The 15,540-nt window shown below is 36.5% G+C and overlaps 1 protein-coding gene across 1 annotated transcript; it reads left to right on the forward strand.

The window, feature by feature from the left end:
* Positions 1–5,493: 5,493 nt before the first annotated feature.
* Positions 5,494–13,179, forward strand: LOC131791720 (homeobox even-skipped homolog protein 1). Its single transcript, XM_059109098.2, has 3 exons — positions 5,494–5,546; positions 10,894–11,242; positions 12,466–13,179. Exons 2-3 carry the CDS (start codon positions 10,951–10,953, stop codon positions 12,957–12,959), a joined length of 786 nt encoding a protein of 261 aa, XP_058965081.1. The 5' UTR covers positions 5,494–5,546; positions 10,894–10,950; the 3' UTR covers positions 12,960–13,179.
* The last annotated feature ends 2,361 nt before the right edge of the window (positions 13,180–15,540 follow it).

Raw genomic sequence — 15,540 nt, forward strand, 5'->3', positions numbered from 1 at the left:
AAAAAAAGCGAAATTCGTGTGAAAACAGTACGCAAGAGTCGATACCTTTTTGTTGTATTCCGCCCCTTGAAGGCATCATTAAAAACCTACAATAAAAAAATAAATTGATCTAAACCCGAATAAACTCCTTCAACTACAGCAACAAGACCTAATTAACAAGTCGACACAGTTTAAAAGTCAAACGTTAAAGCTCTATTCCTTTCACAAATTTTAAGATCGTTGCAAAATTCTGCGGCGAAGAGCAGGTTTTGAAAGATTTTTCAAAACTCGACCTTTTTGACAAAAGCTATAACTCAACTTAGAACTCATCTCAGTCAAAACAAAGTCTCGAGCTTGATATTTGAGCTGGCACGTTCCGCACAACATATCCGCTTAAGGTGGAAGGTCTAAGCCAAATTTACGAATTCATTGACAAGAAAACGTAAACATATTAGCCTACTTTTAAGTTAAAGACATCCGTTAAGACTCTTTTATTGACCACATAAAGTGGTCAGTTAATTAACAGCACGAACTTTTTTTCAACAGTGTTGACCTGTACGTGATAATGTCGGTAAGTGTGCTCTTTGTTTTACCAACTGGATTTGTACTTTGTCTTTTCCAATTGAATTTGTTTCGTTATCTAAAAAAGAAAATTGAGCATTAAATTATCTCCCCGGTGCCGATCGATTCTGTTTTAATTCATGCAGACCCTCTTGAAGCAGTAACCTGCTCAAGGTGTACGATGAAGTAGGCATGTAGCCCGAAGTAATAATTCGGAGTCGGAATTTGATATAATGTAAAATGAAATTGAAAGAAAAAATTGATTCTGAGTTTCACTTGTGTTTAGACCCAAGAGTGCCATTTTAAAGGTTAATATCTTTGTTTGACAAACTATTTGGCACATGGGGCAATTTAGTGTTATCAACTGAGTTGAAAACGCAAATTGACCGCCGTAAAGAGTTCAAAGGCTGACGTTTCGAGCGATTCGCTTTGACGAAGGGCGAACGCTCCAAACGTCAGCCTGTAAACTCTTTACGGTGGCCAATTTACGTTTTCAACTCAGTTGATAACACTAAATTACCCTGTTATACTCTTCCACCGACGCAGCACCACAGTTTCTTTAGAAACTTACCCTCTATATTTATTTGGCACATAGCAAAGGTACATCAATCATAGTAATTAACTTATCGACCAGAAGTTTATTGAAAATTTTACTCAGTAAATGCAAAGCCCCACCATATTCACCTTTTCCCTGAGATCTTACGACCTATAGACTTGTTGAAATGTTTATCAAAGCGTACAGACATTTCAGATTCAGATTTAAAGTCACATTTATATTGCATTTGTCCCAGAATAAAACTCTAATATTCCCGACTTGTTCCCCTTCTCCTGCATGTCAGACAACGCCCTTTCCTCTACTTTCGATCACTAAGGATATCTCACCGTAAAAAAACAGCTTTGCAAATTAATCTTCGTGCATTTAGTAGAATTTTAAATATTGCAAGCTAATAAAATTATATCTAAACTTTATCACGCACGTCAATGGATCGCCACTTTTTTTGATGAAGGATATATGAAAGCCTAGACTGAGGCTTTACGTCCAAAAATGAACGCGTGGCTTAGTCTTTGTGAGTTGTTAAACAAGCCAATACTCATACAAATTGAATATTCCTCTATCTTATCAGGAAAATGTATTTCATTAAAAACAAAAGTGCAAAAATGTGATCAAAAAGAGATCCTTTTGGACCCAACCTTCTTTCAAACGGAAATTTCTCTGTAACTTATTTTTCAAAGGCTGTAAACGTCTTTCTTGCGTAGTAGAAATACTGTCCTTTTCACACTGGGCGGACAGCTATCAATATATCCGCAGCAATTTTCCTCCGACCCTGAGTCTTCAAAACTATCCCTTGGAAATAATTGAACACGTTCTTCAAACTGTGGGCGTTTCCCTCGAGCGGTGTCTTTTTTTTCTTCTTTGTAATTCAAACATACAAGTACAGAAATGAATATTCCAGAAAAACCTCGAAAATTATGTTGAACACAATCGCGAACTGAATTTCTATTTGCACAGTTTATGTCTTCCTTCAGTAGATTGAATTTAAAGAACCGAAAAATTTTTTTATGTTTTTTAAGTAGTTTCAGATTGTGCTGAAGAACGCTGATAAATCCAAAAGGCGGCGTTCCCGTCGCGCAAGAACGCGTGGGTGACTCCAGATACGCGTGAATTGAACTCACGTGTTCGACAACGTGACGCGACATCTCACTTGTTTGCACTAAAAATTCAGTAAATGCCTGTTGATTTAACAGGATAGCGATAATCGATTTGACAGGAAGGAGTTTTTGCGTTTTTCTAATCCAAATAAACGTCGCATTTTGTCACCGATGAAAACAACAGGCTAATTCTTTACAAAACATCAGCATGATTAGCCGAAAAATGAAATAATTTCTTGAGAAACACGTTTCTCTCCTACGTGTTACTCTGTTTTGTTATATAACGGTTGTTATATAACGTGAAAACACGTGTTAGTGTACACGTGAGTTAACGACCCACGCTTCACGGATCTCGGAAACGAAAGGATTTCACGCGAAATACCGTTTCGTTAGAATAAAAATACCGTCACGTTCTTCTATTTCTAAGAATGGCTTTAATCAATAGTTCAAAAAATAAAGCAACTGAAACAAGCGTTTCACGAAAAAGTTTTTTCACCTTCTATCATATACTGAATTGGCTTTTGATGTGACGTACGACATTCCCTTTGTTTCCGTTTTTTATTTCTGTACCTCGAGATACAGTTCATAAATTTGAAACATTTCTGAATGATATTAAATATCATTTACATCGTTTTGGAAGATTGCAAACTTGATCACAGTGTGTAATGCATTGAACAGTAGTATTTCTCTAATGATGCGAAAAATCTCCACACCAACACCAATATTGCACTTCGGTAAGTGAATGTCGAAAGCTATTAAATCATTGACAATAAAACACTTCAAAGCAATTTTTGTTGTGTAACAAGCCAACAGTGTTTCTTTGGTAAACGTGAAAAATTCCTCTTTGATTGCCGGATAAAGTAGGCGAGGAAAAATCCCAAGAGAAGCGGTGTTAAGGATGTCATCAGAGTCTTCTTAAAATATAACACAAAAGTGAACGCAAAGAAATAACGCGCTATTTAGACAAAATTGCTCCTTAATTAGGCTGAACTCGGAGGCGTTTCTGAGTTGGCAAAGGCTGGAAGCAAATTCTTTTTGTAGTATTGCTTAATAGATCGTTTTACGTGCAAGGTACGCGTAGCAAAGAGCTGCAATGGAACAAATTTCAAGCTAATAAACAAATCCTTTATTTTCATGGGCGGCTCTGTATGTCCACGCACTTGGGTTTTTTTCGCCCTCGACAATTTATTAAATTTGCGTTGAACGATAAGCTTTAAAAGCTGGACCATATCTTTGGCGTGATTTTGCGTAAACTATTTGGAAACGCGAAACTGCATTCGCCATACTTTCTAACGCGCTGCTAGGAAGACATACAATGAATTTTGAAGGTTTATTAGAGGTAAGTAATACAGAAGCATTTCTCGCCCAGCAAAGACATACTTTGGAAAGTCATAACATTTCATCTCTTTTTCGTGCGAAACCATTACTATCTGGGTCTTCAAATCTTTCAATCTTCACAGTACATGGGTGGAAATAGAGACACCAGAATTCCGACAGGTTGAAAAAAAGAAAATGGCCTATATACCATACTGTTTTCTCGTATGTTCTCACGAATGATATCGAGGAATGTTCTTGATATTCAAAAATCCAAAAAATGAGTAGAAAATAAAACGGACCAAGTCGAGAAATCGTTTTTTCTTTTTCAAAACAAGTTTTCCTATCTTAAGTAAAATATATTTTAGCTTTCTTCGCTTCTGAAGCCTTGTTTACTGTTTTGCGCTCTCAATGTTAAAATCCTAGTACATGCAAGTTACAAAATATAAGGTAAAAAGCAGCTGTTTAAAGTAATTAAGTAAAATTTTACTGAAAGGAAAACTTGTGACCCTTTTAATTCCTTATAAAAAAAATCCTCTTTTTTTACCAATGAAGATTCCAAAAATTGTCTTGTCGTAATTTGGGGCCAATAACAACATTCGCCAAGAAGTTGTACTGTCATTACAATAAACGATTTTCTTCTTTATATCAATTTCAGGATAAATTTTAAATAGACACATTTTTAAAAGAAGAGAAAACTAGGGGCTGAAAAAAAATCATTTCACAATTTTAGTGGTACAGAGATGTCACAAGGTCACACCAAACTGACTACATAAATTACTAAATTTGCGTTTTCAACTTAGACAAAATTACAGTTCCTTCAAATTTTGTAACAATTATTTGCACAGTGTGATATCAGTGTTCCCCCATGAATGGCATTCACAGAGAAAAAGGGGAACGTCCTTAATTTTCCTTGAGAAATATTCTAAAAGATCACTCTTACTGACTTTCTTAGTCATAAAAATGTAACTCTCTCCAAGGGTTTACATCAATCCAAATACACTTAACAGTAAATTAGTCAACAGACGACAATGGTTTCCGGATGGTGCAACATCAGGATGGACACTCCTCTCAGAATCTTGGAAATGTACTGAAAATCATAAATCTTCCGCAATAAAATTATTGGTTGGAATTGAGTTAAAAAACCTCAGGAAAGAGCTTTTGACTCTAAAAAAAAACATCAAAATGCTCAACCCTCGGTACTAGAGTCATTAATGTGATTTTTTCTACTTAGATCGAGTTTAATCTTGAATTTTTTTTTGTTTGTTTTCAAAGCCAAGGAAGGCATTTTTCAACGCAATTTTGCCTCAATAACCAATACTTCAGTTTCAGCCACAAAATCTCGTATTCACATTAGAAAATCTTTCAGAAAACTTATTTTTTACCAACCTTTTTCCACTGAGTCTTGCTTGCAATTTTTCCATAATAACAAACATCATTTCAGGTTCAGCTACAAAATCTCGTATTCACATTAAAAGATGTTCCAGAAAAGCTTATTTTTTAACAACCTTTTCCACTGAGTCTTGCTTGCTAAGTCTGGCTGAGCAAATAAAGTGTAGCCTTTTGCCGGATTTAATAACCAAAAAACCGTGCAGAGCTCTTTTCCTTTTAATCTTTTTCAGTTGACTAGAAACAAAGCTTAAATGAACAGTTCGTAAGTCGATAAGAATTGGAAACACAAAGAAAACGGTGCTAATTTTATGATTCACAGCGAGAGATAAGATGTACATTTGAAAAGAATCCAGCCCAGAAGTAAAACACACCTTGAGAATTCCCATCATAAATCTAAGACATAATACATACAACTGAAATGTTTTGAGTTATATTTGAATGTTTTGGGAGATTTTCTACCGTCAGGTGTTCTCTCCATGTGAGCATAACGTGCCGGCACTGATTCTTATAAATATGATAGGACTTGAGACGAGTCTAATACGATAGTCATCGTGCACAACTCAAAGAACCTTTTCGCCAACACAGAAAGTTTGGGAAAAGAGTTTCCGATCTCAAATGAAGGCATTCAACACTTTTGGTTAGGAATTCAGGTATGCATTTCATTTGTACTTGTTTCTTTGATAAAATGCATTCAATCTGAGCATTTTATATTGGTAGTCATTTTTGTGTTATAGAGTTTGCTTGGGTAACTATGCAGGCATGCTCGAGCAGAATGAACACCAATCTTATATGTAACAACTTTTGAAGGTTGAAAAACGAAAGAGGATTTTAGTTCAAAGGTCAAAAGGAGAGTCACGTTTTTTTCCATTGATTTTCATAGTAACAGACCTGGAAAGCATCCTCTAAGCTCAACATGTAGGTGTAAGCCTGTATCTTGTATCTCTTTCAATTGGTGACGTATAATTTGCGACTCATTGATAAGAATTTGCTAGGACATTACAATCTCATTTTGGGCTGTTTTCGCTGCCGATATTCATAATTAATCCAAAAATGCTTGCCACTAAAAGTCTCCTTCTCTAAAAAAAAAAAAAATACGATAAAAACACCTGCAGTGAGAATGTAGAAATTGAAGGTTTGACATCGTATTGGGAAATTAAATGGACATGTAAGATTCGCGAGATGTTAACAGCCCTCCGACCAGCTTTTACCATTTGAAATATCAGATTAGTTCCACATTGGTGGGAAATTAAAAATGAAAATTAAAGCAGAAATTTAGAAACGGCCATGATTTCCTTGGAAGACAAAAATATGATCGCTGCCAGAAATTCAAAGGACTCGTGCAGGTAGTTTTCATTGGGGCATTAACGAAAAAGTAAACAAAACTTTTTGGATTTTCCAAGAGGCTTTGCAACATTTCAAATTTTTCAGGATCAAAATAAAACGAAATGGAAATTATTCTATCAACCATAAGCCGAGGAACTATTCAATACATAGAAGAGAATGCTATCGTTGAAATGGTTTATATTTTAGGGAGATTTTCGTTTTCATGCATCATACTTCCGTGAGCTAGCTGTTGCCCTATTTTTTACACTACAGAAACATGTAGTACAGAATCACTTTCCTGTCCTTTTTAAGCAATGTTAGTAAGTATATCTTCGATAGCTAGTTATTAAAAGCTTTTAGTTTGGATTTCAGTTGTGTCGATAGCTCTTTTGGTAGAAAAACAGTCGCTGAATATCCTTGAAATGAGAAATCAACTTAAAAGGTAGCATTACATTTAATATTCTTGCTCCTTGTACTAGGGGAAAATAAAAAAGGTGGGAATTAGATGTCTATTTGGTAGACCTATATAGTTTACAAGGAAAGCGATGATTTAACGAAAACACTTTTGACTTGTCTTCAGCCGGCACGAAACTGTACTGAACCAAAGAGTTTTTCCTGTAGTCCAACGTTAAAAAGAAATACACATTTCAGTCTCGCAGGAGCTCTTTAGTCGCTATTAACAATGAGTACATGAGCCTGTTTGGAAAATGGAGACAAACAGAGGAGAGCGAGCCTTGGAACAGTTAAATTTCCAAATTTTTTAGACTATTTTGAAAGAAGAACGCGTTTTAAATCTTTGTGTACTTCTATTGAAATGCAATTTTAAGCGACAGAGGAAGACCTTGCTCGCTCTCATTGAGAAGGAAAAGCTATAGCGAAATTAAATCTCTGAAATAATCACTGCCGACTCACATACCTAGGACCATCATTTTGTTTTTTCTTTGGCTTCAGTATAGTGTTTAACCCAAAGAAATGCACAAGGCGAAATGTACCCAAGATACTACAAAAGACCTAGCTTCGACAACAGTTTTTCTGAAAACAAAATTTTCCTCTTTGCGATATAAACTCGTCATTCATGTCACTCAGCTCGGTTTGGTGTGTAAATTAAAACCCACAGTCTCACGGTTAACATAGGAAAAAGGCGGTTCGTTTCACCGTACAATAGATGGATTCTGAAAACCAACACAACTATTGACTGTTGGGGCTGAAAAAAACTGTAATTTCATCGCGAATAAAACAACTGGAGACAAAAATGGTGAAAGCATATTTACTCATTGAATTTAGATAAGAAAAATGTCGCCTTTTGTTTGTTTAACTTCATAACAGTGTTTCGAATCCGTTTTATTTTAGTCTGGGTGAAAACTGACGCTTTATATCACCTACTCAGGTTGAAATGTTTTGAAAATGTTTTTCAACAACATCCATGTATTCCTGTTGTCATTCAACGAGTTTCGATAGCACCGCCAAGCAACTGAACTGATATCACATCTGAAGATTTATATTAACAAATGCAATTTAAACTTGCCTGAAAATCCATTCTTTTTAAATTGTCCTGTGGTTAAATAAAGCTTTTAATGTCCCGTAAATTCAAACATGAGGATCGCATGAGCTTAATTAATTCAATGGGAACCTTATTCACTGTGTACCCGCGTAATTCGATTAGGTATATAGCGGCGTTTACTGAAAAAAACAACCGCAGTTGAATAGAAGAACTGCGTGAATAGACTCAGTTTTCATCAGATAACGTGCAAAAATGACAGTCATCAAAAAACTATAGTTACTTCTTCTTTGAAGCCAAGCGTGGGTCGCTCAGCTGAGAACAAAAAAGTCTCCGGAGTGCCTTTGTTTGGTTTTTTGTCATAGCGGGTAGCCCATTGCTTTTTCTTTTTCACAGTTAATAATTCGGAGCCCTATAATTTCGTCGACTCGATCAATCAGTTCGTTAAACTACATAATCCCTTCAGCAGTCCGAATTTGAATTAAAAGATACTACATTTCACACCTTGGGAGCGCTTAAATCCTCTAAGGATACACTGCCACCGCTGAGAAGCACACAGAGAGAAAAAACAGCTTTCAATTAAATGTTTATGTTTATTGTGGCCTTCGAACGTCTTTTCTTTTTTTTTTCAGGCGGGTTTTGAATTATTTTAGATTTATCTTAATTTTTCTGTTGAACGCAAAGGACACCTGAAGTGTGGTGGTTTGTACTGAGGCAAGCTCTTTATGGTTGAGTGATCCGTACATCCACACCCCCTCAATTCTCTTCCTCCGCGAATCCAGATGTTCGTTTTCCCAGGGAAGAGAGAGAGCACCGTGCGGTTTGCCGTGGAAAGTATTGTTTGAAAGCTAAATGAAATTTTACGTCAGTTTTCCGTTCTGCCGAACCTTTTGAAATTGTGCTAACTGTAAGTGCGAAGATTGACAAGATTTGGTAAACAGATTGCTTTAGAACACCACTCGCCTTAGATATTACGCACGAAGTTTATCGGCAAGATTAGAATATGGCGGCTTGAATCTTATACGCTAACTAATTTTTCGACAGTACTAGGGAACCCTCGTTAGCTTATTAGTATTACGTATTATCCAGAATGTTCATGGTTCTGTTCATTGAAAGATCTGACTACCGTCAGAGTATGCTTGGCATACAATGTTTGTACAACCCATCCGTAGAAAATTACGTATGGTGAAAAATAAAGGAAAGCATTTTGCCTGACCTATCCACAAAACTATGACAACATTACAGGACAATTCTTAGAGAGTTAGGAAGCTTGCGCGGTTCTGAAATACCGCGATGTGTTACCAAATGATTGGAGCAGGGAAGATCCTTATGTCGCTTTCAGAAGGGGGCTTATTTAACTAAATCAATTTCACCGACTATTTTCCTATAAATTTTTTCTCTTAATCTCTTAAAAAAGGATTATAATGTGCCTAAAAGAAAAACTGGGGATAAACTCAAATTACAAAAGCATATTCAGCGATCAAAAAGCGCAGTGGTGTAATATTTTGATTCAGCATGCTGTCTTATTTACACAAAAACAGCTTGATCACATTTTTGTTCTGTTTATAATGATAATATAATAAGGTTAAACTCTTTATTCAGCTGAAAGAAAACAACCTCAGAATGAGCACATAGCTTCTTTAACATAAATTGTTAATTATGTCTTCCTGTTGTCAAACCTAATATTACAGCAGTCGTTTGAACATTACCCCCGGATGTCTAAGCCGTCAATTGCGACCCGAAGCGTGTTTCTCTGTTTGACATTGCGCACCCATATAACAGGAAAAAAGTGAAAGCAGTGTTAAGAGACCACTAGAAGCCGTCTATTAAATTCCTAATACAAACAGGGTAATATTACAAAACGCCACAAGACTGCGTACAGAATGCGAGTCGTTAAAAAAATGCGCTAATCTGCGCGTTCTTCTAAAACTGCTTTAAGGATCACTTAGCGAGTTTATTAATATGCAATTTGTTTCTTCGAAGATGTTGAAGGGGTAAAGATAGCGTTAACTTAACCACTTTGTATTATTTACGCCTAGAGATTAAAAACAAAGAGAATGTTTACGCCCATTGATTTAATCGCTGTGACAGCTGCTGACCGAACCACAAGTCGGAGTTATTGAATCACTCTTTGCTAAAATGCGCTCTTAACAAATTGCACGAATATAGTAAGCCCCGGCTGGTAAAGCTTCTCACGTCTTCCCATTTTATACCTAAAACGTTTGCTCTGACGCATTTTATTGCTGACATAATAACTATTTGTAAGTGATCCAGAGCACTGTTGAATTTGTAAACTTAAACAAAGTTTAAATGTGTGGCGATGATTCTGTTGTCACGCAAATGGATGATATGTACTAAAAATTCTGTCCTTCCAACGGAATTGGTCTCAGCTCAGTGCAGCAATAGTAGACTTTTAATCAATTTCTCGAGAAAAATATAATGCTGGGATGGATTCAACAACCGTTTCATGCATTTCAGTGGCGTAGAAATATGTTTCTTTTTGATCCAAAACACCAAGAAATATCTGAAAAAATTACCGAGTTCGAAAACAAACTAGCTAATCTAAAGTAACCTACTAATCAAAAGAGTTAAAAAAGGATTAATGGGGACATTTCATGAGCAAATTTTCTTCACCCTCTCATTCATTTTCAGTAGGTTGTTTATGTCCCTAATCGATAAAAAAACGTTTGATTTACTGCGCTGCGGAAGGTGGTAAATAAATACTTTTTTAATTTTTTTGATTTACTCCGTGGTCACGACATATTTATTTTCTTTGAACAAGCTTTAAAAAGAAAATGAATTCTTATGGATCAAATCAGAGCGATAGTGTGAAAATGAAAATTAACTAACAAACCCTTGCATTTCTTCTGTGTATTTAAATGTTAATTTTCCACTGTAGAAAAAACTGTTTGCAAAATGACTTCCGGGCACTTTGCGTACGCTGCCCCATTTCAAAATTGGCAAATAAACGTTATTATGTCTTTGTTTATCCTAAAAATCCGAGACGATTGCCCGCAGATAGAAAAGCCATAGAAATCTAATATTGGTAAAACCCCATTTCCTTCCTCGGGGGTCGTTCACAGGGCTAATTAATTATTTTAATCCGGCCTTTGATAATGTTCATCAAAGCAATTTAAGGTAAAATTCACGTGATCATATGTGGACATCTCTTAAAGACAGAACCACTCTCCCATTTCGACTCATTTACCGCAAGACTGGCGCCGGTCGACAACATGCAGGGAGGAAAGACGTCCGCTTTCACAGTAGAATCACTCATTTCCAAGGAAAGCTTCGCCGAAACGAGAAGTGATGACACTCATGGATGTATGACACTGCCGAGGTGCTCCTCAGGAGATGATATCGCTCGAAGTTCGCCTAGTTTTAGCGGCGCCATAAACATACCTCGGCCATTAGCCTTGGAAGGTGCTGGCGCAGGCCACACGAGCGCCTTTTCGCAAACCTCTCAGCTCTCTCTATCAACTGGAAGATCTTTTAACATTCAACGTAACTCGGAACATCACCCAGGTAAAGTTGCTGAATTGAAAACGTGTTATAAGTTAGAAAGTGCAAATTTAATCTGGTTTCCTTTAAGGAGCCGCTACTTTATAGTGTTTAAGCGTTCCAACCCACCCTTTGATGTGATCGTCAATAAGTTAAAGAGAAAATAAATTTAGCTAACGCGCATATCACTAAAAATTGGTTTGAATTGTTTTTTGGTCAAACATGATATAAATGAAAATTTCTAACAAAAATTTGTCAGCGGTTGATCGAATATCACGAAATTTATTTCTTCTTTCCTGTCTCATTTTCTTTTCGCCAGTAAATTGGTTTTGGATTACAAGATTATTTTCTTGAATATGGTTGCGCAATCCGCTAAGCGGCGTGCGTTCAGTTCTAGTGAATTTGCGAAATATGTTATCATGTATGATTCATTTGATGGTGGCTCAACAGTAGCGAAAGTTTGACAGAGATTTTCACGAGGACCGAGGAATTAACAGGAACTTGTTTGCTTTGTCTTCCGGACTCTTAACACAACAAAAATGAATCACAAAGACGCACAGCAAATGGAAGATGAAAATAGAAAACAAGTAAGAGGTGACATGCAGAGAAAACTGCTCACTTCAATCAGTGATGTGATTTCAGTACCAATTGTTTTTTATCAGTTTTCATCACAAAAGATTTTTCGTCGACTTTTGCTATCTGCTCTCTATTTACTAGTTCCTAATTTTCCCAATCTTTTACTTGACCGATGCTATCTTTTGGAGTAGAAAGCATGCAGAGGAAAGATCGATTTTTGTCAAGATTTGTTTATCTTGCACTTTACTTCTTGTTTAATTCAACACTGTGTGAAATACTTCAGGTTTGGTTATGAGAGAACTTCAATTTTTTTTACCAAATTTTTGTTTAAATATTGTTTCAAAACAACAAAGGATTCCTCAATGAACAATGGGCTAACAATGATGTAAGTCGCTTCCATAGAGATCATTGGTCACAACTTCTTTCGAAGCTGCCATTTAGTACAAAGGGGTGCTGTGGTGATTGCTTTTATCAATACAACAGAGTTAAATTTCAAGACAGTTTGTTCTATATCCATGTTTTTAATTTTGTTTTCATTTTTTTTTCTCAGCAAGAGAAAACAAAACGAGGAGGGTTGAATATAGGCCCCAAAATCCTCCCTAATTTCCAGATTCCTCTGTTGTGAATATGGCCCAGATCTAACATATTCAGTGGTCTTTATGTTTTCATAGACGCACAACGCCATGATGACGCGACAAGGACTCGTCGCTACAGGACGGCTTTCACTCGGGAGCAGCTTAGCAGACTTGAAAAGGAATTCCTCCGAGAAAACTACGTGTCTCGCACGCGGAGGAGTGAGCTTGCATCTTCCCTCAACTTATCAGAAACAACCATCAAAATATGGTTCCAGAATCGGCGAATGAAATCGAAAAGGCGACGCATGGCATTGGGGCTGAAACCTGTTCAAGCCTTTTGTCCGACCAGACACTTACCTTCTGATGGACATCTCAGTTCGGGCCATCTGTATAATGGTCTTCATTATGTACCTTGGTCGCCATATTCTCCCGTCAGTGGTCCCTTGTGGCCCCACGGAGTTCACTTCTTGCACTGTGATCCACATTACCACCCGTTTTCAGTCCCCTCTCCAAGCACCAGCACCGGATCAAGCTACAGACCATCGACGACGCAGGCTAACTGTTCATATGTCTGGAAAACTAACGAATAGACGACTAAGAAAATAACTTATGCTGTAAATATCGTGATCAGTAATCAGAAATGGATCAAACGTTTTATTAAATGAAAGTCGAACTCTTTCCTATCAGCTCGGGGAGCTACTAGGTCATACTTAATCGAATCACTGTATTTATGATGGAGAGGTAAATTATCTAAGCATTACATGTTTGATGTCATTTTTAAATCAGCAGAGCATCGTGTAAAAACAAATGATTTTCTAAGATTAAAAAGATCACTTCCTCCCACAGAATGCAACTTAGTAGACAATACGAATCAGCGTTCATCTTTTGGAATTACTTTCAAGCGCTCCCTATTCTTTTACTAAAAAGTTTTTTTCAGATCGATTTAGTTATTTATTTTTCCTAAAACAAGTTTTTATAGACAAAGTCTCGAGAATGCTTGGAATAAATCCCAAGTCCCTTTCATGGAAATTGGTATCATAACACAAAAGTTTATAACCTTCGATTCAGAGCAAACTTATTTGTTTTTATTCTCTTGTCTTTTTATTTTATTTTAACCTCGATGAATCACCTCAAGACAAGTCTAGTTTTATTTAGGAAAGCAATTATCATCAGTGAATGACCATGAAGGAAGGACGTTTGATTTGGAGACTTGCAAAACCAACATGAGTGCCTGCAACGACGTTAACAAACGCCATTTTGGCAGGAAAATGTCGTTGATGTGGCCAGTTTCCAACGACTTGTCTAAAATTTATTGTTATTAGTGGGTAAAACATCCGAGGAAACTTATTTTTCCCCAGTTACAGAGCTCAAATGATATGTTCATTGAGAATCTGAGCTTCGGAAATCGCTAAAATTTGTAGGTCAAACCTTACTTTTAGTTGATACTTCGGTTCAGTTCGACATGATGTCACAAGGATCATTGAATTGTATATGGGATTAAACCAAAGGATTAAACATGAAGTGTGCCCCTCGTTTAACTGCCTAAAAATTCATGCCAAAAAGTTTAACTTGCTATACGTACTCTGTTTTCGTGCAAAATTTGCCTTAAAATCTGTCTCATCAGGTTTCTGTAAAACTTAACATGTTTCTGCGCGGTTGATGCAGGTGTGAGTGTTAACGTATCCACTGCATCTGTTTTCAGCGTTACATATCTTTCATAATAACTGTAGCTTTCACATTGGGTTCTTGAATCCTGTTTTGGCGGCACGTTTTTTGTCGAATCCTGCACAAATGTCAAGTCTCACTGAACTTTCTTGAGGTTTTATTAGAACTAAGAAAATAACATTTCATTATTCATATAAAAACAAAAGAATGAAAAACACTAGCCTTACAACAGGTTTATTATCATCTATTTCGTATTACATTTCAGCCTTGGCAAGGCTACTTCAAACGCATCAAAATTGGACTCCATCTATTTTAACATGTACATCGCCATGCACGATCCTCTACATTGTTTGATCTGATGAAAAGACACAAGGCAAACATAGAGATCCTATCGGTTAATTTTCGTTGTTCAAAATGTCATCATAAAATCTGACTGCAAATGAAAAGATTGAAAAATGCACGCACATCTTTGAGCCTTCGTCAGTCTCAACAGAGATCAGTTTACGTTTCCCAGTACAAGTTTGATTTGAGCTTATCATGCTTCTAGCCACAGGATGAGCGCCTGTTTTTCCCTAATTAATTTAAATGATATGAAAAATCGAATTCGAACTTAGATGCGGACATCTTATAATGAATTATTACGAGTCATAAATGAAATCTATTAATAAATAATTCATCTGTTAGTATGCAATAAAAATTGTTATGAATGCTAGGATGTCCGGAAATGTATTCGATGGTCTATCACGAGTTTAAATCTACTTTTGTGCTTCATGAAGAAGTACTTTGATTTATTTCTCACTAAGTTGCTTTCCACCATGCCGCAAAGTAGGTAGTAAATATTGAAAAGAAACATAATCGGATCTTTCTTATTCTTCGAAAATTCGGAAAAAAACCGCGTCACGGCACCAGATTCTTTCAAAACAAGGATTTTGATCTACATAGGTAGATAACCAGTGATACAGCCTCGACCTACGTAAAATTTTAAAAGATATTTATAGTGTTGGGAGAATAAAACGTTTATGCAACACCTTAGAAAGCTGACGGATGATTAAATATATTTTTATTTTTTTAACGGCGGATCACCGGCTTCTTTGCCAGCAGGGAGAATTTAAATAAACTCTCCAAGGAAAAGGAAATCGTGCTTAACGACAAACCAGCCTTCCGTAAAATTGTCATGTTGAGCTGGATTTTGACGGGCAATTAGGACGAACAAATTTGCGTAATTCTTAATAAACCACCGCTGTCGAAAGCGGCACTGTTATTTAAGAGCTATTACGCATGCGTTGTTTAGGTTCCAATAGGTAATGATCCCCTATTAGTGTCCTCGAGTCCACCTCATAAGAAGAACTCCTGTTTGCTCGCGCCTCGATTACCGGTTGAGAATAGCCATATCTGGTCATTAAAAATCATTAACAACGGTAATAATTCGCCCATACGTGTAGGCAGATCTAAGCTTGAATGCATTTTGATTTATAGTTTTGCGCACTTGGATGATTCGGAGATGAA

The sequence above is a fragment of the Pocillopora verrucosa genome, chromosome 10, assembly GCF_036669915.1.
Source record: "Pocillopora verrucosa isolate sample1 chromosome 10, ASM3666991v2, whole genome shotgun sequence".
NCBI lineage: Eukaryota > Metazoa > Cnidaria > Anthozoa > Scleractinia > Pocilloporidae > Pocillopora > Pocillopora verrucosa.